Source organism: Bombina bombina, chromosome 5 (genome assembly GCF_027579735.1).
Source record: "Bombina bombina isolate aBomBom1 chromosome 5, aBomBom1.pri, whole genome shotgun sequence".
In the NCBI taxonomy this organism is placed as follows: Eukaryota; Metazoa; Chordata; class Amphibia; order Anura; family Bombinatoridae; genus Bombina; species Bombina bombina.
Genome location: NC_069503.1, coordinates 264,285,993 through 264,313,389, shown reverse-complemented (window position 1 = coordinate 264,313,389; position 27,397 = coordinate 264,285,993). Strand labels below are relative to the sequence as shown.

The 27,397-nt window shown below is 42.2% G+C and overlaps 1 protein-coding gene across 3 annotated transcripts in view; it reads left to right on the top strand.

Annotated features, from left to right (window-relative positions):
• The window catches only part of STAM (signal transducing adaptor molecule), a 73,784-nt gene that overhangs the window by 43,238 nt on the left and 3,149 nt on the right, over nucleotides 1–27,397 (top strand). For 2 of the 3 annotated variants that reach the window (XM_053713975.1, XM_053713976.1), the window contains exons 12-13: nucleotides 8,871–9,024; nucleotides 27,217–27,389. In XM_053713975.1, coding sequence (XP_053569950.1) covers nucleotides 8,871–9,024; nucleotides 27,217–27,389 — 327 coding nt within the window. Of the gene's footprint in view, nucleotides 1–8,870; nucleotides 9,025–27,216; nucleotides 27,395–27,397 lie in introns of all 3 variants that reach the window. The other variant, XM_053713977.1, reaches the window with a different exon arrangement.

Genomic DNA, 27,397 nt, shown 5'->3' with positions numbered 1-27,397 from the left:
TTAAAAGAAAAACGTTTACTGGCATGTTATTCGTTTTGTGAGGTACTTTGGTGATAAATCCTTTTGGGCATGAATTTTTTCCACATGGCTAACGTAATTTCTGCATAGAAACTGTTATATCAGATCTCCCACTGTTGTAAATGAGTGGGAGGGGACTTTTTTAGCGCCTTGTTGCGCAGTTAAAATTCTAATACAGTCTTCCTGCTTCTTCCTCCTTGATCCAGGACGTCTCTAGAGAGCTCAGTAATCTTCAAAATTCGTTTTTGAGGGAGGTAATCAGTCATAGCAGACCTGTGACAGTGTGTTTGACTGTGATAAAAACGTTAAATCTTAATTTGATATCCGGTTTTTTTTTTTGGGTACTGAGGGGTTAATCATCCTTTTGCTAACGGGTGCAATCCTCTGCTAATTAATACATTTAAAGAATTGTTGACTATAACTGAATTAGTTCTTTGTTATTCAACTGTGTTTTTATAAAAGCGCTGCAGCGTTTTTTAGATTGCTTGTAAATTTATTGAAAGTAATTTCCAAGCTTGATAGCTTCATTGCTAGTCTGTTTAAACATGTCTGATACAGAGGAATCTGCTTGTTCATTATGTTTAAAAGCCGATGTGGAGCCCAATCGAAATATGTGTACCAATTGTATTGATATTACTTTGAATAAAAGTCAATCTGTACCGATAAAGAAATTATCACCAGACAACGAGGGGGAAGTTATGCCGTCTAACTCTCCTCACGTGTCAGTACCTTCGTCTCCCGCTCGGGAGGTGCGTGAGATTGAGGCGCCAAGTACATCAAGGCCCTTACAAATCACTTTACATGATATGGCTAATGTTATGAAAGAAGTTTTATACAATATGCCCGAGTTAAGAGGCAAGCGCGACAGCTCTGGGTTAAGGACAGAGCGCGCCGATGACACGAGAGCCATGTCTGATACTGCGTCACAATTTGCAGAACATGAGGACGGAGAGCTTCATTCTGTGGGTGACGGTTCTGATTCGGGGAGACCGGATTCAGAAATTTCATATTTTAAATTTAAGCTTGAGAACCTCCGCGTGTTACTAGGGGAGGTGTTAGCGGCTCTGAATGATTGTGACACGGTGGCAATCCCAGAGAAATTATGTAGGCTGGATAAATACTATGCGGTACCGGTGTGTACTGACGTTTTTCCTATACCAAAGAGGCTTACAGAGATTATTAGCAAGGAGTGGGATAGACCCGGTGTGCCTTTTTCCCCTCCCCCGATATTTAGAAAAATGTTCCCTATAGACGCCACCACACGAGACTTATGGCAGACGGTCCCTAAGGTGGAGGGAGCAGTTTCTACTTTAGCCAAGCGTACCACTATCCCAGTAGAGGATAGCTGTGCTTTCTCAGATCCAATGGATAAAAAATTAGAGGGTTACCTTAAGAAAATGTTTGTTCAACAAGGTTTCATATTACAGCCTCTTGCATGCATTGCGCCTGTCACTGCTGCAGCGGCATTCTGGTTTGAGTCTCTGGAAGAGGCGATTCGCACAGCACCATTGGATGAGTCTTTGAGCAAGCTTAGAACCCTTAAGCTGGCTAATGCGTTTGTTTCGGATGCCGTAGTGCATTTAACCAAACTTACGGCTAAGAATTCCGGATTCGCCATACAGGCGCGCAGAGCGCTATGGCTTAAGTCCTGGTCAGCAGATGTAACTTCTAAGTCTAAACTACTGAACATTCCTTTCAAAGGGCAGACCTTATTCGGGCCCGGCTTGAAGGAAATTATTGCTGACATTACTGGAGGTAAGGGCCACACCCTTCCTCAGGACAGGGCCAAAGCAAAGGCCAAACAGTCTAATTTTCGTGCCTTTCGTAATTTCAAGGCAGGAGCAGCATCAACTTCCTCCGCTCCAAAACAGGAAGGAACTACTGCTCGTTACAGACAGGGTTGGAAAGGCAACCAGTCATGGAACAAGGGCAAGCAGGCCAGAAAACCTACTTCCGCCCCTAAGACAGCATGAAGGCAGGACCCCTCTTTCCGGAGACGGATCTAGTGGGGGGCAGACTTTCTCTCTTCGCCCAGGCCTGGGCAAGAGATGTACAGGATCCCTGGACATTGGAGATTATATCTCAGGGATACCTTCTGGATTTCAAAACTTCTCCTCCACAAGGGAGGTTTCATCTGTCAAGGTTATCAACAAACCTAGTAAAGAAAGAGGCATTTCTACAATGTGTACAAGACCTCTTAGTGATGGGAGTGATCCACCCAGTTCCGCGAACGGAACAGGGGCAAGGGTTTTATTCAAATCTGTTTGTGGTTCCCAAAAAAGAGGGAACCTTCAGACCAATCTTAGACTTAAAGATCTTAAACAAATTCCTAAGGGTTCCATCGTTCAAGATGGAAACCATTCGGACCATCCTACCCATGATCCAAGAGGGTCAATATATGACCACAGTGGACTTAAAGGATGCCTACCTTCACATACCGATTCACAGAGATCATTATCGGTACCTAAGGTTTGCCTTTCTAGACAGGCATTACCAGTTTGTAGCTCTTCCCTTCGGGTTGGCTACGGCCCCAAGAATTTTTACGAAGGTTCTGGGCTCACTTCTGGCGGTACTAAGACCACGAGGCATAGCGGTGGCTCCGTACCTAGACGACATTCTGATACAAGCGTCAAGTTTTCAAAATGCAAAGTCTCATACATAGATAGTTCTAGCATTTCTGAGGTCGCATGGGTGGAAAGTGAACGTGGAAAAGAGTTCTCTGTTACCACTCACAAGGGTCCCTTTTCTAGGGACTCTTATAGATTCTGTAGAGATGAAGATTTACCTAACGGAGTCCAGGTTATTAAAGATTCTCAATGCTTGCCGTGTCCTTCACTCCATTCCAAGCCCATCAGTAGCTCAGTGCATGGAAGTAATCGGCTTAATGGTCGCGGCAATGGACATAGTGCCATTTGCGCGCCTACATCTCAGACCGCTGCAACTATGCATGCTAAGTCAATGGAACGGGGATTACTCAGATCTGTCCCCTTTGCTAAATCTGGACCAGAAGACCAGAGATTCTCTTCTCTGGTGGTTATCACGGGTTCATCTGTCCAAAGGAATGACTTTTCGCAGACCAGATTGGACGATTGTAACAACAGATGCCAGCCTACTAGGCTGGGGAGCAGTCTGGAACTCCCTGAAGGCTCAGGGATCGTGGACTCAGGAGGAGAAACTCCTCCCGATAAACATTCTAGAATTAAGAGCAATATTCAATGCTCTTCTAGCTTGGCCTCAGTTAGCAACACTGAGGTTCATCAGATTTCAGTCGGACAACATCACGACTGTGGCTTACATCAATCATCAAGGGGGAACCAGGAGTTCCCTAGCGATGTTGGAAGTCTCGAAGATAATTCACTGGGCAGAGTCTCACTCTTGCCACCTGTCAGCGATCTACATCCCAGGCGTGGAGAACTGGGAGGCGGATTTTCTAAGTCGCCAGACTTTTCATCCGGGGGAGTGGGAACTTCACCCGGAGGTATTTGCTCAACTGATTCATCGTTGGGGCAAACCGGATCTGGATCTCATGGCATCTTGCCAGAACGCCAAGCTTCCTTGTTACGGATCCAGGTCCAGGGACCCGGGTGCGGTGCTGGTAGATGCACTAGCAGCCCCTTGGGTTTTCAACATAGCTTATGTGTTTCCACCTTTTCCGTTGCTACCTCGACTGATTGCCAGGATCAAACAGGAGAGAGCATCTGTGATTCTGATAGCGCCTGCGTGGCCACGCAGGACCTGGTATGCAGACCTAGTGGACATGTCGTCCTGTCCACCATGGTCTCTACCCCTGAGGCAGGACCTTCTAATTCAGGGTCCTTTCAACCATCCAAACCTAATTTCTCTGAGGCTGACTGCTTGGAAATTGAACGCTTGATTCTATCAAAGCGTGGGTTTTCGGATTCGGTTATTGATACATTAATACAGGCTCGGAAACCTGTTACCAGAAAAATTTACCATAAAATATGGCGTAAATATTTATATTGGTGTGAATCCAAGAGTTACTCATGGAGTAGGGTTAGGATTCCTAGGATATTGTCCTTTCTACAAGAGGGTTTAGAAAAGGGCTTATCCGCTAGTTCACTAAAGGGACAGATTTCTGCTCTGTATTCTTTTACACAAGCGTCTGGCAGAGAATCCAGACGTCCAGGCCTTTTGTCAGGCTTTGACTAGAATTAAGCCTGTGTTTAAAACTGTTGCTCCTCCTTGGAGCTTAAACTTGGTTCTTAAAGTACTTCAGGGTGTTCCGTTTGAACCCCTTCATTCCATTGATATTAAACTTTTATCTTGGAAAGTTCTGTTTTTGATGGCTATTTCCTCGGCTCGAAGAGTCTCTGAGTTATCTGCCTTACATTGCGATTTCCCCTTATCTGATCTTTCATTCAGACAAGGTAGTCCTGCGTACTAAACCTGGGTTTTTACCTAAGGTTGTTTCTAACAGGAATATCAATCAAGAGATTGTTGTTCCATCATTATGTCCTAATCCTTCTTCAAAGAAGGAACGTCTTTTGCATAATCTAGACGTGGTCCGTGCCCTGAAGTTCTACTTACAGGCAACTAAAGATTTTCGGCAAACTTCTTCTCTGTTTGTCGTTTACTCAGGACAGAGGAGAGGTCAAAAGGCTTCGGCTACCTCTCTCTCTTTTTGGCTTCGTAGCATAATACGTTTAGCCTATGAGACTGCTGGACAGCAGCCTCCTGAAAGAATTACAGCTCATTCCACTAGAGCTGTGGCTTCCACCTGGGCCTTTAAGAATGAGGTCTCTGTTGAACAGATTTGCAAGGCTGCAACTTGGTCTTCGCTTCATACTTTTTCCAAATTTTACAAATTTGACACTTTTGCTTCTTCGGAGGCTGTTTTTGGGAGAAAGGTTCTACAGGCAGTGGTTCCTTCTGTTTAATGTTCCTGCCTTGTCCCTCCCATCATCCGTGTACTTTAGCTTTGGTATTGGTATCCCATAAGTAATGGATGACCCGTGGACTGAACACACTTAACAAGAGAAAACATAATTTATGCTTACCTGATAAATTTATTTCTCTTGTAGTGTGTTCAGTCCACGGCCCGCCCTGTCTTTTTTTGAGGCAGGTTCTAAATTTTAAATTATAACTCCAGTCACCACTGCACCCTATAGTTTCTCCTTTCTCGTCTTGTTTCGGTCGAATGACTGGATATGACATGTGAGGGGAGGAGCTATATAGCAGCTCTGCTTGGGTGATCCTCTTGCAACTTCCTGTTGGGAAGGAGAATATATCCCATAAGTAATGGATGACCCGTGGACTGAACACACTACAAGAGAAATAAATTTATCATGTAAGTATAAATTATGTTTTTCGTGCCTTTTGAAACTTCAAGGCGAGTGCAGCATCAACTTCCTCTAATGCAATAAAAGAGGGAACTTTTGCCCAGTCCAAGTCGGTCTGGAGACCTAACCAGACCTGGAACAAAGGGAAGCAGGCCAAAAAGCCTGCTGCTGCCCCTAAGACAGCATGAAGTATCAGTCCCCTATCCGGTAACGGATCTAGTAGGGGGCAGACTGTCGCTCTTCGCCCAGGCTTGGGCAAGAGATGTCCAGGATCCCTGGGCGTTGGAAATTGTATCCCAGGGGTATCTTCTGGACTTCAAAGCTTCTCCTCCAAAAGGGAGATTTCACCTTTCACATTTATCTACAAACCAGATAAAGAGAGAGGCATTTTTACACTGTGTTCAAGACCTCCTAGTTATGGGAGTGATCCACCCAGTTCCAAAGGAGGAACAGGGACAAGGATTCTATTCAAATCTGTTTGTGGTTCCCAAAAAAGAGGGAACCTTCAGACCAATCTTAGATCTCAAGATCTTAAACAAATTTCTCAGGGTTCCATCATTCAAGATGGAGACTATTCGTACCATCCTGCCTATGATCCAGGAGGGTCAATACATGACTACAGTGGATTTAAAGGATGCGTATCTTCACATTCCGATACACAAAGATCATCATCGGTTTCTCAGGTTTGCCTTCCTAGACAGGCATTACCAGTTTGTAGCTCTTCCATTTGGGTTAGCTACAGCCCCAAGAATCTTTACGAAGGTTCTGGGGTCACTTCTGGCGGTCCTAAGGCCGCGGGGCATAGCAGTGGCCCCTTATTTAGATGACATTCTGATACAGGCGTCAAATTTTAAAATTGCCAAGTCTCATACAGACATAGTTCTGGCATTTCTGAGGTCGCATGGGTGGAAAGTGAACGAAGAAAAGAGTTCTCTATCCCCTCTCACAAGAGTATCCTTTCTGGGAACTCTAATAGATTCAGTAGACATGAGGATTTACCTGACAGAGACCAGGTTATCAAAACTTCTAAATTCCTGCCGTGTTCTTTATTCCACTCCTCGCCCTTCGGTGGCTCAGTGTATGGAAGTAATTGGCTTAATGGTAGCGGCAATGGACATAGTGCCGTTCGCCCGCCTACATCTCAGACCGCTGCAACTCTGCATGCTCAGCCAGTGGAATGGGGATTACACAGATTTGTCCCCTCTACTAAATCTGGATGAAGAGACCAGGGATTCTCTTCTCTGGTGGCTATGTCAGGTCCATCTGTCCAAAGGTATGACCTTTCGCAGGCCATATTGGAAAATTGTAATGACAGATGCCAGCCTTCTAGGATAAACATTCTGGAACTAAGAGCGATATTCAATGCTCTCTTGAGGCTTGGCCTCAGCTTGCGACAATGAGGTTCATAAGATTTCAGTCGGACAACATCACGACTGTGGCTTACATCAACCATCAAGGGGGAACAAGGAGTTCCCTAGCGATGTTAGAAGTCTCAAAGATAATTCGCTAGGCAGAGATTCACTCTTGCCACCTATCAGCTATCCATATCCCAGGTGTAGAGAACTGGGAGGCGGATTTTCTAAGTCAGACTTTTCACCCGGGGGAGTGGGAACTCCATCCGGAGGTGTTTGCACAATTGATTCATCGTTGGGGCAAACCAGAACTGGATCTCATGGCGTCTCGCCAGAACGCCAAACTTCCTTGTTACGGATCCAGGTCCAGGGACCCCAAGGCAACGCTGATAGATGCTCTAACAGCGCCTTGGTCCTTCAACCTGGCTTATGTGTTTCCACCGTTTCCTCTGCTCCCTCGTCTGATTGCCAAAATCAAGCAGGAGAGAGCATCAGTGATCTTGATAGCGCCTGCGTGGCCATGCAGGACTTGGTATGCAGATCTGATGGACATGTCATCCTTTCCACCATGGACTCTGCCGCTGAGACAGGACCTTCTACTTCAAGGTCCTTTCAACCATCCAAATCTAATTTCTCTGAGACTGACTGCCTGGAGATTGAACGCTTGATTTTATCAAAGCATGGTTTCTCCGAGTCAGTCATTGACACCTTAATTCAGGCTCGAAAGCCTGTCCAGTAAAATCTATCATAAGATAGGGGACAGATTTCTGCTCTGTCTATTCTTTTGCACAAGCGTCTGGCGGATGTTCCAGACGTTCAGGCATTTTGTCAGGCTTTAGTTAAGAATAACTAAACCTGTTGCTCCACCTTGGAGCTTAAATTTGGTTCTTAAAGTTCTTCAGGGGGTTCCGTTTGAACCTCTTCATTCCATAGATATCAAACTTTTATCTTGGAAATTTTTTTTTTTTTGGTAGCTATTTCCTCGGCTGGTAGAGTTTCCGAGTTATCTGCCTTACAATGTGATTCTCCTTATCTGATCTTCCATGCAGATAAGGTAGTTCTGTGTGCCAAACCTGGGTTTTTACCTAAGGTGGTATCTAATAAGAATATCAATCAGGAGATTGTTTGTTGTCTACTCTGGACAGAGGAGAGGCCAAAAGGCTTCGGCAACTTCTTTTTCATTTTGGCTAAGGAGTATAATACGCTTAGCTTATGAGACTGCTGGCCAGCAGCCTCCTGAAAGGTTTACAGCTCATTCTACTAGAGCTGTGGCTTCCACATGGGCCTTTAAAAATGAGGCTTCTGTTGAACAGATTTGGAAGGCGGCGACTTGGTCTTCGCTTCATACCTTTTCAAAATTCTATAAATTTGATACTTTTGCTTCTTCGGAGGCTATTTTTGGGAGAAAGGTTTTACAGGCAGTGGTACCTTCCGTTTAAGTTCCTGCCTTGTCCCTCCCTTCATCCGTGTATTTTAGCTTTGGTATTGGTATCCCACAAGTAATGGATGATCCGTGGACTGGATACACCTTACAAGAGAAAACATAATTTATGCTTACCTGATAAATTTATTTCTCTTGTGGTGTATCCAGTCCACGGCCCGCCCTGTCATTTTAAGGCAGGTATTTTTTTAATTTTAAACTACAGTCACCACTGCACCCTATGGTTTCTCCTTTCTCTGCTTGTCTTCGGTTGAATGACTGGATATGGCAGTTAGGGGAGGAGCTATATAGCAGCTCTGCTGTGGGTGATCCTCTTGCAACTTCCTGTTGGGAAGGAGAATATCCCACAAGTAATGGATGATCCGTGGACTGGATACACCACAAGAGAAATAAATTTATCAGGTAAGCATAAATTATGTTTTTATCACTTTGCTTCATTTAATTTCTCACTTGTGTATCTGTAACTATCATTGCCCCACTTTTTTTCAAGATCTGTCCATTGAAAAGGAGAGGGTGAATTATGACTTTTGTTGTAAAGCAACCTTGTTGATCAAATGTTTAAAAGCTAATTTGTTTTTCTGCCAATCATTTTTTTGTTACTGAAATAGAAAATGTAAATGTTATTTGTAACCACATTTTATGTGTATGTTGATTTCTTGAACCTGAAGGCTTTGAGAAACATTTTAGTGTTCAGTGATACATTTCTGTTTTGCTTTGTTTTGATACAGAAATAGTAAGTTACTGCTTTATATTTTTCAGGAAACATTCTGAGCTTTCTGAATTAAATGTTAAAGTTATGGAAGCACTTTCGTTATACACAAAGTTAATGAATGAGGATCCTATGTATTCTATGTATGCAAAGATGCAGAACCAACAGTATTATATGCAAACAGCGGGAGTCCCTGCTCAGCAGGTATTTCATGCATTACTAATCATCATTAACACCTTTACTTTCTTCTTGAAAGACTATTTTTAAATATATATGCTAGATTAATATATTTAACCTAGATTACGAGTTTTGCGCTAAACAGGGTGTTAAACTAACGCCAAAAAAGTTGCATTATTTCACTCTCCATAGCGCTGCCATTACGAGTTACTGAAAAGCCTCCTTGTGCGTGCGATATGGTGGCGTTAAGCTCCATACCACACAAAATCCAAGGGCTGATTTGACATGCTCATGCACGCTTTCCTCCATAGACATCAATGGGGAGAGAGTGTTAGAAAAAAACATCTGAAGTACGGAATGAAAAATCTCCGTTACGCAACCCCATTGTCTATGGGGGAAAAAAAGTTACATTAAAACCTAACACCCTAATATAAACCCCAAGTCTAAACACCCCTAATCCGCTGCCCCCCACATCGCAGACACTATAATAAAGTTATTAACCCCTATTCCGCCGCTCCCCGACATCGCCGACACTATAATAAAGTTATTAATCCCTAAACCTCCGGCCTCCCACATCGCCGCCACTAAATAAACCTATTAACCCCTAAACCTCTGGCCTCCCACATCGCCGCCACTAAATTAAACTATTAACCCTTAAACCTAACACCCCCCCTAACTTTAAATTAAAATTACAATATAGCTATATTTAAATAAATAAAATCTTACCTGTAAAATAAAAATAAAACCTAACATTAAACTATAAATTAACCTAACATTACTTTTCTAATAAAATAAAAAAATACTACCAATTAAAAGCAAATTTTAAAAAACCTAACACTACGACAAAAAATAAAAAATCTGAAATTGCAAAAAATAATAAACACTAAATTGCGAAAAATAATAAACGAAATGATCAAAAATAAAAACAATTGCACATTATCTAATAGCCCTATAAAAAAAAAAAAAACACCCCCTAGCCTACAATAAACTACCAATAGCCCTTAAAAGGTCCTTTTGTAGGGCATTGCCCTAAGTTAAACAGCTCTTTTACCTGTAAAAAAAAATAAAGTCCCCCAACAGTAAAGCCCACCACCCAACCAACCCCTCAAGATAAAAACCTAACTCTAAAAAAAAAAAACTAAGCTACCCATTGCCCCAAAAACTAACACTAACCCCAGAATATCTACTCACGGTTCCTGAAGTCCGGACATCCATCTTCATCCAGGCGGCGAGAAGTCCTCATCCAAGAGGCGACACCTTCATCCATCTCGGGGACGTCTTCTTTCTTCATCCCGGCAGCGCGGAGCTATCCTGGAAGCCATTCTGTGCGGAGCGTCCGCTTCATACGGTCACTGCTGTACACTGAAGATGAATACACGGTAGCAGTTTCAAAATGGCGTACCTTGTATTCCTTTTTTTTTTTTTTTTATATATAGAATTTATTTTCTTTTATTTAAACTGATATCTCCATCAATTGAACAAAATCAAATCACATATGGTCCGTGATAAACAAGAAATTAAGCGCCTCGCAGGGCTATACAGACAAATTGACACTGCATTTGAAAGCCTTACACAAAAAGAAAAACAGGGGTACCAATAAGTAACTCTTGTCCATTAGTATATTCTGGAGATATTAAAGAGGAAAATTTCTAATCAATTAAAAATCTCTACGAAATATAATTGGAAAAAAAAACAACATTAACACAATTAACACACGACAAAAACAATACAAAACCAAGAGAGAGAAAAAAAAATGCATTCCTATTGGCTGATTTAATTATTCAAATCAGCCAATAGGATAAGAGATTCTGAAATCCTATTGGCTGTTCAAATCAGGATAGCTCCGCGCCGCCGAGATGGATGAAGGTGTCGCCGCCTGGATGAAGATGGATGTCTGGACTTCAGGAACCGTGAGTAGATATTCTGGGGTTAGTGTTAGGTTTATTTATTTTTTCATTTTTTTGGTTGGGTTTTTTTTTTAGATTAGGGCTTTGAGGTTTTGGAAAAGAGCTGATTGGCCTTTTAAGGGCAGTGAAAAGAGCTGAATGCCCCTTTAAGGGCAATGCCCATACAAATGCCCCTTTAGGGGCAATGGGGAGCTTAGTTTTTTTTTTTAGAGTTAGGTTTTTTATTTTGGGGGGTTGGTTGAGTGGCGGGTTTTACTGTTGGGAGGACTTTGTATTTTTTTTTTTTTACAGGTAAAAGAGCTGTTTAACTTAGGGCAATGTCCTACAAAAAGGCCCTTTTTAAGGGCTATTGGTAGTTTATTGTAGGCTAGGGGGTGTTTTTATTTAGGGGAGCTTTTTTATTTTTATAGGGCTATTAGATTAGGTGTAATTGTTTTTTAGTTTTGATTATTTAGTTAATTATTTTTTGTAAGCTTAGTGTTTTTTATTTTTTGTAATTTAGTGTTTATTATTTTTTGTAATTTTTTAGATTTTTTTTTTTTTTTTCGTAGTGTTAGGTTTTTTTAAATTTGTAATTTGGATTTCTTTCCTAAGTTATGGTGAGTCCACAACCTCATCAATTACTGTTGTAATATCACTCCTGGCCAGCAGGAGGAGGCAAAGAGCACCACAGCATAGCTGTTGTGTCACTCCCCTACCCACAATCCCCAGTCATTCTCTTTGCCTCTTTTAAATGGAGAAGGTGAAGTTTTGGTGGCTGAAGAAAATTGGATTTCTTTCGCTACAAGCAAGATTTTGGGTATAGCTGTAGTCCACGTCAATCTCTTCAGTAGAGTAGTGGTGGCTTTAAAACAGTTAGGAACTTGTAAGGTGGCCTTTGCTGCGTTTTCCTAACATTTTGCTGCCCTAGTACAGAAAGCCAGAGTAGGTTTACTCTGTTATTTCTTTTTTACACAGGTCTCTGTAAGGAGTGGCTTCCTTTCACATCGGGTGAGATGTCTTCCTCCCAGACAGCTAGATGTGCTGGGTCTTCTGGGGCTGGGAGACAGGCACTGCATATTTTGTGACTAGATTCCTGGGTACAAGGTCGATTTTCGGCAGGGAGCAGGCACATTGTGTATGTGAGGTAGAGACTGGGGTTAACCTTCTTTCTAGAAAGGAAAGAGTTAACTCCATATATGTTGGCTTATTTTATTTTATCTGACACTTAGTTCACTTAGGAAGAGTGAGTAAGGTGTTTTTTTCTCTGTCTGTTATCGCATATTATTGCGATCTATTTCGCCGGCTCTGGCATAATTTTCAGTCAGGAAGCGGTTTTCATTTTTGCAGCGATTCTCTTCCGGCTGGAAGCACACATTTTTGCATTTGTGGCGCAGCTTCACAGACCGATCACATGACCTCTCAGTTCAGCTCCTTGCAGTCTTACGGAGCGGTTGGGGAAGTTAGTCGCTTAATCTGCGGCTGCTACATTACGTTGAGACCGGCTTAGATTTTGCTCGAGGGGGCAGGTAGGCACCTCAGTCACACGCTGAGGTGTAGAGGTGATAGTTTGTCAGTGAATCTGTACTCTAAATCCTGTGCTGCCAAAGTTTGTTTCAGTGTTAAATACTGCACGCAGTGAGGGTGCGACTTGTCTATTACTATATTTAAAGTGACAGTACCTTAATAAACATTTTTGACATTTTTTTATTATTATACCAGAATTTTTCCTTCATTATGGAACAGGATTTTGTCGCTATATATTTAGAAACTCAGGTTGCGTTGCCCTTTTGTTCCTCATGTATAGAGAGGACTTTAAAGCATAAAGATAAGATTTTTTTTGCTGAGCCAACTGTCTCTCAGGATGATGCTGTTCAGACGTTGCCACAGTTTTCTCCTCAAATGTCCCAAGCCTTAGTGGCATCACATACAGTGCCCTGCGGTTCCTCTGTCTTACTTGCCTGCAGATATTGCTGCTCAGGTATCTTCTGCGGTATCTGCTGCTTTATCTGCTATTCCCATGTTACAGGGGAAGTGCAAGAGGAAAATTAGAGATTCAGATAGTAAGGTTTCTGCTCCTCCCTCTGCTACTTAGAATGCCCTCTCATAAGTCTGATGAGGAGGATACGTTGGTAGTCTCTGAGGGTAAAATTTCAGATTTGGACAGTATAATCCCTTCATCTGATGCTGAAGTAGTATCCTTCAGATCTAAGCTTGAACACCTTTGTGTATTGTTAAAGGAGGCTTTAGCTACTTGGACGACTCTGACCCGTCTGTCCTCAACCCTAAGAAATCAAGTAAACTTAATAATTACTTTGATGTTCCTTCCTCTGTGGAAGTGTTTCCTGTTCAAGACCGTGCAGGAATGGGAGAAGCCATGGATTCAGTTTTCCCTATCTCCTGTTTTTAAAAAGATGTTTCCTGTTGCTGACACTATTAAAGATTCATGGCGTACGGTGCCTAAAGTAGAAGGGGCCATTTCTACTCTGGCTAAGAGAACTACTATTTCTATAGAGTATAGCTGCTCTTTTAAGGATCCTATGGACAAAGAGCTGGAGGCTTGTTTGAATAAAATGTATGTTCATCAAGGCCTTCAGTGGCAACCTGCAGTTTGTATTGCCATGGTGTCTAGTGCGGCATCTTATTGATACAATGCTTTGTCTGAATCTCTTTATGTAGAGATTCCTTTGGAGGAGATCCAAGACAGGATTAAGGTTATCAAGCTAGCCAATTCCTTTATTTCTGATGCTACCATGCAAGTTATTAAACTAGGAGCCAAGATATCTGGCATTGCTGTGCTGGCCCGCAGGGCGCTGTGGCTGAAATCATGGTGAGCGGATTTTACTTCTAAGTCCAAGCTTTTAGCGCTTCCTTACAAGGATAAGACCTTGTTTGGCCCTGGTTTGGCAGAAATAATCTCTGACATTACTGGTGGAAAAGGGTCTCTTCTACCACAAGACAAGAAGAATAGTCAAAGTAATTTTCATTCCTTTCGGAACTCCAAAGGAAAGTTTTCCTCTCCCTCTTCCAAGTAGGAACAGTCCAAGTCTTCTTGGAAGCCCAATCAGTCTTGGAACAAAGGGAAGCAATAAAAGAAACCTGCAGCTGAATCTAAGTCGGCATGAAGGGTTTGCCCCCGGTCCGTGACCGGATCAAGTGGGGGCAGCCTTTCCCTGTTCTATCAAGCTTGTGTACGAGATGTGCCAGATCCTTGGGCTATGGACATAGTGTCTCAGGGTTACAAAATAGAATTCAAGACATTTCCTCCCAGGGGCGGGTTTCTTCTCTCAAAATTATCTGCATTCCATATAAAAGGAGAGGCATTCTTGAATTGCGTTCGGGACCTTTCTTCCCTGTGGAGTGATAGTTCCAGTTCCCGTTTGGGAACGGGGTCTGGTATTCTAATTCAAATCTGTTTGTGGCTCCCAAAAAAGAGGGAACTTTTCGTCCTATTCTAGACCTAAAGTGTGTAAACAAGTTTCTCAGGATGCCATCCTTCAAAATGTAAACCATTCAGTCCATTCTTCCCTTAATACAAGAGGGTCAGTTCATGACTACCATAGACCTGAAGGATGCGTATGTTCATGTTCCCATCCTCAGGGATCATAACAAGTACCTGAGATTTGCCTTTGTAGACAAACACTTTCAGTTTGTGGCTCTTCAATTTGGCCTTGCCACAGCTCCCAGAATTTTCACAAAGGTTCTGGGGGCTCTCTTGCCAGTGATCAGGGCTCAGGGAATTGCAGTGGCTCCTTACCTGGACGACATATTGGTTCAGGCGCCATCTTTTCAACAAGAAAACTCTCATACAGAGATCTTGTTGTCTTTTCTATGTTCCCACCGATGGAGAGTAAATCTGGAAAAGAGTTCCCTTGTTCCAGGGTGGTTTTCTTAGGGACCATAATAGATTCCCTATCTATGAATATTTTTCTGACAGAGGTCAGAAAATCCCAAATCCTTGCCTCTCTCTGCAGTCTATTGTTCGGCCATCAGTGGCTCAGTGTATGGAGGTAATTGGTCTGATGGTTGCTTCCATGGACATCATTCCCGTTGTTCGATTCTATTTGAGAGCTCTGCAGTTATGCATGCTCAGACAATGGAACAGGGACCATTCGGATCTGTCTCAGGGGATAGATATAGATCAGTGAACGAGACTCTCTCCCATGGTGGCTTTCTCAGGAACATCTGTCTTAGGGTACATGTTTCTAAAGACCTTCCTGGGTGATTGTAACCACGGACACCAGCCTGCTGGGCTGGGGAGCAGTCTGGGACCCGTTAAAGGCACAGGGACTTTGGACTCGGGAGGAGTCTGCTCTCCCCATAAATATCTTGGAGTTGAGAGCGATTTACAATGCTCTGATAGCTTGGCCTCTAATGTCCTTAGCCCGCTTTATCAGGTTCCAGTCGGACAATATCACCTCAGTGGCTTACATCAACCAACAGGGAGGAACTCTGGGTTCCTTATCCATGAAGGAGGTGGCTCTGATTATTCAGTGGGCAGAAGCTCACAATTGCTGTCTTTCTGCCATTCCTGGTATGGACAAGTGGGAAGCAGACTTTCTGAGCAGACAGACATTTCATCCCGGGGAGTGGGCACTCCATCCGGAGGTGTTCTCCAGTTTAATCCTCAAATGGGGGATGCCGGAGTTGTATCTGATGATGTCTCGGCAGAACGCCAAGCTTCCAAGGTACGGTTCAAGGTCGAGAGATCCACAGGCCGTCCTAATAGATGCTCTGGCGGTACCTTGGGATTTCAGTCTGGCATATTTGTTTCCTCCATTTCAAGTAGAGAGCGTCAGTAATTTTAATAGCCCCTGCTTTGCCTCGCAGGATCTGGTATGCAGACCTAGTGAAGATGTCATCTTTTTCACCTTGGAGGCTGCCTCTGAGGGTGGACCTTCTAACTCAGGGTCCGTTCCTTCATCCAATTCTCGTTTCTCTGAAGCTGACTGCTTGGAGATTGAACACTTAGTTTTGTCTAAGCATGGTTTTTCTGAGTCGGTCATTGAGACCATGATTCAGGCTCGCAAGCCTGTTACTAGAAAGATTTACCATAAAGTATGGAGCAAATACCTTTTATTGGTACGAATCGAAGGAGTACTCTTGGAATAGGGTCAGGATTCCTAGGATTTTGTCTTTTCTCCAGGAGGGACTGGAGAAAAGATAGTCAACCAGTTCTCTGAAGGGTCAGATTTCTGCATTATCTATTTTGCTACATAAGCATCTGGCGGATGTGCCAGATGTTCAATCCTTTTGTCAGACCTTGGTCAGAATCAGGCCTGTGTTTAAGTCTGTTGCTCCTCCCTGGAGCCTTAACCTAGTTCCTAAAGTTTTTGCAGCAGGCTCCGTTTGAGCCATTACATTCGATAGATGTTAAGTTGTTATCTTGGAAGGTTTTGTTTCTTATTGCTGTTTCTTCTGCTCGGAGAGTCTCGGAACTCTCAACTTTGCAGTGGGATTTGCCTTATCTTATCTTTCATGCTGATAAGGCGGTTCTTCGTACTAAGTTGGATTTTCTTCCTAACGTGGTTTCTGATAGAAATATTAATCAGGATATTGTTGTTCTTTCTCTATGTCTTAATCTTTCTTCTCATAAGGAACGTTTGTTGCACAACCTGGATGTTGTGCATGCTCTAAAATTCTACCTTCGGGTGACTAAGGATTTTTGTCAGTACTCTGCCCTGTTCACGTGTTTCTCTGGAAAGCGTAAAGGTCAGAAAGCTACTGCTACTTCTATTTCTCTCTGGTTGAGAAGTATTACTCATTTGGCTTATGAGACTACTGGACAGCAGCCTCCTGAGAGAATAACAGCTCATTCCACTAGGACTGTCTCCTCTTCTTGGGCTTTCAAAAATTAAAGGGACACTGTACCCAATTTTTTTCTTTTGTAATTCAGATAGAGCATGCAATTTTAAGCAACTTTCTAATTTACTCCTATTATCAATTTTTCTTCGTTCTCTTGCTATCATAATCTGAAAAAGAAGGCATCTAAGCTTTTTTTGGTTTCAGTACTCTGGACAGCACTTTTTTATTGGTGGATGGATTTATCCACCAATCAGCAAGGACAACCCAGGTTGTTCACCAAAAATGGGCCGGCATCTTAACTTACATTCTTGCATTTCAAATAAAGATACCAAGAGAATGAAGAAAATTTGATAATAGGAGTAAATTAGAAAGTTGCTTAAAATTTCATGCTCAATCTGAATCATGAAAGAAAAAATTTGGTTACAGTGTCCCTTTAAGCTTCTGTGGAACAGATTTGCAAAGCTGCAACTTGGTCCTTTTTTTTTTTTTTACAAATTTGATACTTTTGCCTCGGCTGAGGATTCTTTTGGGAGAGAGGTTCTTCAAGCGTTGGTGCCTTCTGTTTAGGTCTGCCTGTCTTGTTTTTTCCCTCCTTAGTCATCTGTGTCCTCTAGCTTGGGTATTGATTCCCAACAGTAATTGATGACGTCATGGACTCGCCATATCTTAGGAAAGAAAACTACATTTATGCTTACCTGATACATATTTATGCTTACCTGACCATATTCTTTTATTCCGAATATGGTCAGTCCACGACCCCACCCTTAATTTAAGACAGTTATTTTTTTACTAGACCTTAGGCACCTCTACATCTTTTGTGTTATTCTTTTTTTTTTCCATTTTCCTTCGGTCGAATGACTGGGGATTGTGGGTAGGGGAGTGAAACTTAACAGTTTTGCAGTGGTGCTCTTTGCCTCCTCCTGCTGGCCAGGAATGATATCCCAACAGTAATTGATGACGTTGTGGACTCGCCATATCCGGAAAGAAAGAAATTTATCAAGTAAGCATCAATTTTATTTTTTAAATGTTTTTTTTTAATTGTATTAGAATAGTTATGTTAGGTTAATTTATAGTTTAATGTTAGGTTTATTTTTATTTCACGGTAAGTTTTTTATTTATTTAAATATAGTTATGTTGTAATTTTAATTTAAAGTTAGGGGGGGGTGTTAGGTTTAGGAGTTAATAGTTTAATTTAGTCTTTTGCGATGTGGAAGGCCGGCGGTTTAGGGGTTAATAGGTTTATTATAGTGTTGCCGATGTCGGAGAGAGGCGGTTTAGGGGGTATTATATTTAAATAGTGTTGGCTATGTGGGTGGCAGATTAGGGGTTAATACGTTTTAAATAGTGTTTGCAATGCGGGAGGGTGGCACTTTAGGTGTTAATAGGTAGTTTAAGAGTGTTAGTGTACTTTGTAACAGTTTAGTTATGGATTTTGCAAAACAAAAATGTTTCACAAAACTCATAACTACTGGTCTCAGATGGCGGTATGGATCGTGTCGGTATAGGCTGTAAAGCAAGCATTTTAGTCTGAACCCACAACCTGTAATACCGGCGCTATAAAAATCCCACACAAAAACGTAATTTTTTTGAGTATGGAATGGACGTTGCATTACAGGCTAAAATGCTTGCGGTATAGCTATACTGACACGACTCATAATATGCATTCCTGGCCATTATGCTGGAATGGCCATTTTTTTCAGCGTTAAAAGGTGTACCGCAAGACTTGTAATCTAGCCGTATGAGCACATTGAATATCTACACATCTAGAATATTACCAGAAAACAAACTGCACTCAAAAGCATCCTTTCCTTTATATGCTTGCTCCTCTCTTACAACACCAATGGGCAGATATGTGGGAGCTGCTCGCATTTCTCATATAATATAGGATAATCTAATTTTACTTTGCAATAATCTGTGTAATTAATTATATTTAGTCTGTTTAAAACTGTATTTTTATTGCAGAACAGTGAGCCATTTTCCATACTAGTACAAACAAGTTTGTTTACTCTCTGGATAAGTTACTGTAATTTAAAAATGACCATTGGTAAAGATTATTTAGTAAAGCCTTAAAGGGTCAGTAAACCTTAAAAATAATGTTATATAATTCTGCACATAGTGCAGAATTATATAACATTATATTAGCCAAACTTTGTAAATCATAATATTCCCTTTTTATTTTGTAAAAATACCGCTGTTTTACAGACCCGCTCTCTGTACTCTGCTGAGCGGGTCTGTTGTTTTTACTGAGCGCATCGGGCAAGCTGTATAGTCACAGCCCGGCCCGACCGCGCCATTAGACACAGTGCAGCTCGCTCCCGCTGTCAGACAGAGCAGGAGCGAGCTGCACTGTGTCTAATGGCGCGGTCGGGCCGGGCTGTGACTATACAGCTGGCCCGATGCGCTCAGTAAAAACAACAGACCCGCTCAGCAGAGTACAGAGAGCGGGTCTGTAAAATAGCGGTATTTTTACAAAATAAAAAGGGAATATTATGATTTACAAAGTTTGGCTAATATAATGTTATATAATTCTGCACTATGTGCAGAATTTTATATAACAACATTTTCTCTTGTTAAGTGTGTTCAGTCCACGGGTCATCCATTACTTATGGGATATATTCTCCTTCCCAACAGGAAGTTGCAAGAGGATCACCCAAGCAGAGCTGCTATATAGCTCCTCCCCTCACATGTCATACCCAGTCATTCTCTTGCAACCCTCAACAAAGAAGGAGGTCGCGAGAGGAGCTGGAGTTTTTACTTAACTATTCTTCAATCAAAAGTTTGTTATTTTAAATGGCACCGGAGTGTGCTGTTTTTCTATCTCAGGCAGTATTTGGAAGAAGAAACTGCCTGCGTTTTTTTTTTTTTTTTTTTTCTATGATCTTAGCAGGCGTAACTAAGATCCACTGGCTGTTCTCGACATTCTGAGGAGTGGGGTAACTTCAGAAACTGGGAATAGCATGCGGGGTCCTCCGCAAATGAGGTATGTGCAGTACATTATTTTCTGGGAATGGAATTGACTAAGAAAATACTGCTGTTACCGTATGATGTAAGTACAGCCTTAAATGCAGTAGTAGCGACTGGTATCAGGCTGATAAATGTATGCGCAGTCAAGTTATTTTCTAGGGACTAGAATTTGACTGAGAAAATACTGTTAAAACTGAAATAATACTTAAGCCTTATCTGCAGTGGTAGCGACTGGTAGCAGGCTTAGTGATAACTTTGCATGACATTGGAAAATGTTATTTTTTAATAAAACGTTTACTGGCATGTTATTCGTTTTTGTGAGGTACTTTGGTGATAAATCTCTTTGGGCATGATTTTTTTCCACATGGCTGACATATATTTTCTGCATGGAAACCGTTATATCAGGGCTCCCACTGTTGTGATAGGAGTGGGAGGGACCTTGTTTTAGCGCCTTGTTGAGCAGTTATAATTCTAGCACAGTCTTCCTGCTTCTTCCTCCTTGATCCAGGACGTCTCTAGAGAGCTCAGGGGTCTGCAAAATTCATTTTTGAGGGAGGTAATCAGTCACAGCAGATCTGTGACAGTGTGCTTGACTGTGATTAAAAGCGTTAAATCTTAATTGATATCCGTTTTATCCGTTTTGGGTATTGAGGGGTTAATCATCCTTTTTCTAATGGGTGCAATCCTCTGCTAATATTACACTTCTTGTTAAGAATTGTTTAATTATATCTGTATTTTGAAGCGCTGCAGCGTTTTTTATATATTGCTTGTAAACTTATTGAAAGTGATTTCCAAGCTTGCTAGTTTCATTGCTAAGTCTGTTTAAACATGTCTGATTCAGAGGAAACTGTTTGTTCATCATGTTCAAAAGCCAATGTGGAGCCCAATAGAACGATGTGTACCAATTGTATTGATATTGCTTTGAATAAAAGTCAATCTGTACCGATAGAGAAACTATCACCAGACAACGAGGGGGAAGTTATGCCGCCTAACTCTCCTCACGTGTCAGTACCTGCGTCTCCCGCTCGGGAGATGCGTAGGATTGAGACGCCAAGTACATCTAGGCCCTTACAAATCACTTTACATGATATGGCTAATGTTATGAAAGAAGTTTTATATAATATGCCCGAATTAAGGGGCAAGCACGATAGCTCTGGGTTAAGGACAGAGCGCGCTGATGACACGAGAGCCATGTCTGATACTGCGTCACAATTTGCAGAACATGAGGACGGTGAGCTTCATTCTGTCGGTGACGGTTCTGATCCGGGGAGACCGGATTCAGAAATTTCAAATTTTAAATTTAAGCTTGAGAACCTCCGTGTGTTACTAGGGGAGGTATTAGCGGCTCTGAATGATTGCGACACGGTGGCAATCCCAGAGAAATTGTGTAGGTTGGATAGATACTATGCGGTACCGGTGTGTACTGACGTCTTTCCTATACCAAAAAGACTTACAGAAATTATTAGTAAGGAGTGGGATAGACCCGGTGTGCCTTTTTCCCCTCCCCCGATATTCAGAAAAATGTTTCCTATAGACGCCACCACACGAGACTTATGGCAGACGGTCCCTAAGGTGGAGGGAGCAGTTTCTACTTTAGCCAAGCGTACCACTATCACGGTGGAGGATAGCTGTGCTTTCTCAGATCCAATGGATAAAAAATTAGAGGGTTATCTTAAGAAAATGTTTGTTCAACAGGGTTTTATTTTGCAGCCTCTTGCATGCATTGCGTCTGTCACGGCTGCAGCAGCATTCTGGTTTGAGTCTCTGGAAGAGGCGATTCGCACAGAGCCATTGGATGAGGCTTTGAGCAAAGTTAGAACCCTTAAGCAAGCTAATGCGTTTGTTTCAGATGCCGTAGTACATCTAACCAAACTTACGGCTAAAAATTCCGGATTCGCTATACAGGCGCGCAGAGCGCTCTGGCTTAAATCCTGGTCAGCGGATGTAACTTCCAAGTCTAAACTACTGAACATTCCTTTCAAAGTGCAGACCTTATTCGGGCCCGGCTTGAAGGAAATTATTGCTGACATTACGGGAGGTAAGGGCCACGCCCTTCCTCAGGACAGGGCCAAACAGTCTAATTTTCGTGCCTTTCGTAACTTCAAGGCAGGAGCAGCATCAACTTCCTCCGCTCCAAAACAGGAAGGAACTACTGCTCGTTACAGACAGGGTTGGAAAGGCAACCAGTCATGGAACAAGGGCAAGCAGGCCAGAAAGCCTACTTCCGCCCCTAAGACAGCATGAAGACAGGGCCCCCTATCCGGAGACGGATTTAGTGGGGGGCAGACTTTCTCTCTTCGCCCAGGCTTGGGCAAGAGATGTGCAGGATCCCTGGACGTTGAAGATTATATCTCAGGGATACCTTCTGGATTTAAAAACCTCTCCTCCACAAGGGAGGTTCCATCTTTCGAGGTTATCAACAAACCTAGTAAAGAGAGAGGCATTTCTACAATGTGTACAAGACCTCTTAATCATGGGAGTGATCCACTCAGTTCCGCGATCGGAACAGGGACAAGGATTTTACTCAAATCTATTTGTGGTTCCCAAAAAAGAGGGAACCTTCAGACCAATCTTGGACTTAAAGATCTTAAACAAATTCCTAAGGGTACCATCGTTCAAGATGGAAACCATTCGAACCATCCTACCCATGATCCAAGAGGGTCAATATATGACCACAGTGGACTTAAAGGATGCTTACCTTCACATACCGATTCACAAAGATCATTATCGGTACCTAAGGTTTGCCTTTCTAGACAGGCATTACCAGTTTGTGGCTCTTCCCTTCGGGTTAGCCACGGCCCCGAGAATTTTTACGAAGGTTCTGGGCTCACTTCTGGAGGTACTAAGACCACGAGGCATAGCGGTGGCTCCGTACCTAGACGACATTCTGATACAAGCGTCAAGTTTTCAGAATGCAAAGTCTCATACAGAGATAGTTCTTGCATTCCTGAGGTCGCATGGGTGGAAAGTGAACGTGGAAAAGAGTTCTCTGTTACCACTCACAAGGGTTCCTTTTCTAGGGACTCTTATAGATTCTGTAGAGATGAAGATTTACCTGACGGAGTCCAGGTTATCAAAGATTCTCAATGCTTGCCGTGTCCTTCATTCCATTCCAAGCCCATCAGTAGCTCAGTGCATGGAGGTAATCGGCTTAATGGTCGCGGCAATGGACATAGTGCCTTTTGCGCGCCTGCATCTCAGACCGCTGCAACTATGCATGCTCAGTCAATGGAACGGGGATTACTGAGATCTGTCCCCTTTGCTAAATCTGGACCAGGAGACCAGAGATTCTCTTCTCTGGTGGTTGTCACCGGTTCATCTGTCCAAAGGAATGACCTTTCGCAGACCAGATTGGACGATTGTAACAACGGATGCCAGCCTTCTAGGCTGGGGAGCAGTCTGGAATTCCCTGAAGGCTCAGGGTTCGTGGGCTCAGGAGGAGAAACTCCTTCCAATAAACATTCTAGAATTAAGAGCAATATTCAATGCTCTTCTAGCTTGGCCTCAGTTAGCAAGACTGAGGTTCATCAGATTTCAGTCGGACAATATCACGACTGTGGCTTACATCAATCATCAAGGGGGAACCAGGAGTTCCCTAGCGATGTTGGAAGTCTCGAAGATAATTCGCTGGGCAGAGTCTCACTCTTGCCACCTGAGCTGCTGTGGAGCAGCGGTAAGTTCTCGGGCTAGCAAGCACGAGGCCGGCGGTTCGAATCCACCCTGTGGACACTACTCACTCTTGCCACCTGTCAGCGATTTACATCCCAGGCGTAGAGAACTGGGAGGCGGATTTCCTAAGTCGCCAGACTTTTCATCCGGGAGAGTGGGAACTTCACCCGGAGGTATTTGCTCAACTGATTCGTCGTTGGGGCAAACCGGATCTGGATCTCATGGCATCTCGCCAGAACGAGAAGCTTCCTTGTTACGGATCCAGGTCCAGGGACCCGGGAGCGGTGCTGGTAGATGCATTAGCAGCCCCTTGGGTTTTCAACATAGCTTATGTGTTTCCACCATTTCCGTTGCTACCTCGACTGATTGCCAGGATCAAACAGGAGAGGGCATCGGTAATTCTGATAGCGCCTGCGTGGCCACGCAGAACCTGGTATGCAGACCTAGTGGATATGTCGTCCTGTCCACCATGGTCTCTTCCTCTGAGGCAGGACCTTCTAATTCAGGGTCCTTTCAACCTTCCAAACCTAATTTCTCTGAGGCTGACTGCCTGGAAATTGAACGCTTGATTCTATCTAAGCGGGGGTTTTCGGATTCGGTTATTGATACATTAATACAGGCTCGGAAACCTGTGACCAGAAAAATTTACCATAAGATATGGCGTAAATATTTATATTGGTGCGAATCCAAGAGTTACTCATGGAGTAAGGTTAGGATTCCTAGGATATTGGCTTTTCTACAAGAGGGTTTAGAAAAAGATTTGTCCGCTAGTTCGCTAAAGGGACAGATTTCAGCTCTGTCTATTCTTTTACACAAACGTCTGGCAGAGAATCCAGACGTCCAGGCCTTTTGTCAGGCTTTGGCTAGAATTAAGCCTGTGTTTAAAGCTGTTGCTCCTCCGTGGAGCTTAAACTTGGTTATAAAGTTCTTCAGGGTGTTCCGTTTGAACCCCTTCATTCCATTGACATTAAGCTTTTATCTTGGAAAGTTTTGTTTTTGATGGCTATTTCCTCGGCTCGAAGAGTCTCTGAGTTATCTGCCTTACATTGTGATTCTCCTTATCTGATCTTTCATTCAGACAAGGTAGTACTGCGTACTAAACCTGGGTTTTTACCTAAGGTTGTTTCTAACAGGAATATCAATCAAGAGATTGTTGTTCCATCATTATGTCCTAATCCTTCTTCAAAGAAGGAACGTCTTTTGCATAATCTAGACGTGGTCCGTGCTCTGAAGTTCTACTTACAGGCAACTAAAGATTTTAGACAAACTTCTCTGTTTGTCGTTTACTCTGGACAGAGGAGAGGTCAAAGGGCTTCGGCTACCTCTCTCTCTTTTTGGCTTTGTAGCATAATACGTTTAGCCTATGAGACTGCTGGACAGCAGCCTCCTGAAAGAATTACAGCTCATTCCACTAGAGCTGTGGCTTCCACCTGGGCCTTTAAGAATGAGGCCTCTGTTGAACAGATTTGCAAGGCTGCAACTTGGTCTTCACTTCATACTTTTTCCAAATTTTACAAATTTGACACTTTCGCTTCTTCAGAGGCTGGTTTTGGGAGAAAGGTTCTACAGGCAGTGGTTCCTTCTGTTTAATGTTCCTGCCTTGTCCCTCCCATCATCCATGTACTTAGCTTTGGTATTGGTATCCCATAAATAATGGATGACCCGTGGACTGAACACACTTAACAAGAGAAAACATAATTTATGCTTACCTGATAAATTTATTTCTCTTGTAGTGTGTTCAGTCCACGGCCCGCCCTGTCTTTTTAAGGCAGGTTCTAAATTTTAAAATTATAACTCCAGTCACCACTGCACCCTATAGTTTTTCCTTTCTCGTCTTGTTTCGGTCGAATGACTGGATATGACATGTGAGGGGAGGAGCTATATAGCAGCTCTGCTTGGGTGATCCTCTTGCAACTTCCTGTTGGGAAGGAGAATATATCCCATAAGTAATGGATGACCCGTGGACTGAACACACTACAAGAGAAATAAATTTATCAGGTAAGCATAAATTATGTTTTTAAGGTTTACTGTCCCTTTAAAGGATGTTAAAAGATCATACAAAGGGACATGAAACCCAGAATGTTTCTTTTATGATCAATAGAACGGCAATTTTCATCAACTTTTTATTTTACTTAAAGGGACACTGCTGTTAGCTCCCAGTAGTGTATTGCTACTGCTGAGCCTACCTAGATATGCTTTTTAACAAAGAATACCAAAAGAACAAAGCAAATTAGATTATAGAAGTAAAATGGAATCATACAATAAACATTTTTGGCTTCATGTCCCTTTAACCAGTGTAAGCTTCAGTGGTGGCTGGTGATTTTCAAGGTTGATGGGGCAAAACAAATCTCACCCCTAAAAACTCACTACCACAAAAAGACAAAAAGAAAGGTTGGGGGAATGCACAAGAAGCAATAACCCATTTATAGTATAGTATTTACTCACAGAGTAGCAACTATAAACAAAGTCACTGTTAAACTATAACAAAAAATAATAAAAGTATACAATGGTATTGATTGAGATAGTAACGTTTTAACTCTGGACTAGTAACTTTTCACTAGCTAGTAAATCTATAACAGATAATCGGAGTTGCCAATATACTCTGCAGGTAGGACTCTCTATAAAAGATCTCTGGAGGTGTATAACTTTGTATCTGTAGAAATTCCCAGTAAACCCCAGAAAAGTGGAATGTCCTAAACCCTATTAATCCCATAAGAACAGACACCATACAAGGTATGGTATTGGGTTGTAAGCCCTAAAAGACACTCCTGGTGTTCCTGGGCTGTTACAGTACAGGTCTCAATGACAACGGTGAGACTGTGATATTTCTGCATGCCCACAAGTGAGACATTGCACAAAAATCATTAGGCTAGCGATCGCAGGGGCGAGGTGTTGCTGAGATCTCATGGCTGTAATGAGGGTGCCTCCGTTATGAGATACATGCTGCGATCAGCGTATATATCACATGCTTGCTGGATGCCTTCAGTACAGTAACTGCCACTTGTGACTTTTACTTTGTATACAATCACTGTGGCAGACAGTCACTGTGATTGAATACATAGAATGGAGCCTAGATATTGGCATGCTGGTATCAAGCTCCTTGGGCTACCATTGGATGCCTCAGGAGTAGGGCAATTCAGTAATGCCAATAAAGTACTGTCTGGTTTAGCACAGGAAGTTTTTTTTTTTTACATATAATATTGTGTATAGGACACTGGTGAGGCTATAAGGCCACTAGATGTAGCTGCTTTTGATACTAATTATAGGAGAAGGGACAAAGAAAAGGAAGTCAGAAGTGCATTAAAATGTCTATGGACAAGCCGCCACTGTTATTTAATTGAATTTGTTTAAAGTGTTTCTTTGCCTAAACATATTATTAATCTATAAGGGCATTAACAAATTATTATGATAAAAAATAAGAATTTCAGAAATATTTATCATAAAATATAAAAAGTCACCTCTTGAAAACTTCATTTGAAGCATTGAAGATCTGTGTCTGTTTTACTTTCCATTGCCCTACTGGGTGTCTGCTTTCTATCATTTCTCCCATAGTGTCTGATGATTTACAATACATGCCTTTGACATTTTTAAACCACAATACTTTTTATGAATTAATATTAATGACCATCTATGTGCAGATTAAAAATGTTATTACTATATATCCCTTTAAAATAAAATTTTAGACTAGTTGGCTAAAAAAATAATCTGGCTGAATCTTATTTGTTACTACTTGAAAGTGGCAGAAAATAGGTTTAATATAATTTTCTTGTAAAGAAACTTGTAGTGGAAACTATTTGTAGATACTTTTTGATGGAAACCAACAGTATATGTGAAGGGGTTTTATTACCTGGAAAATAAACTTTTTTTTTCTTTTCTTCATTTCTCTAAACTTTAGACATACCAAGGACAACATCCGAACGCTGCCTATCTTGTTACAGGAACTGCACAAATAGGCCCTGTTCAGACCTACCCAGTTCCTTTAGAACAGCTTCCTTCTATAAGTCAAGGAGCAGTTCCACATCCTGCTAGCTCAGAGCTGCCTATCCAGTCACCTCAGTCATCTTATAAGTAATGTG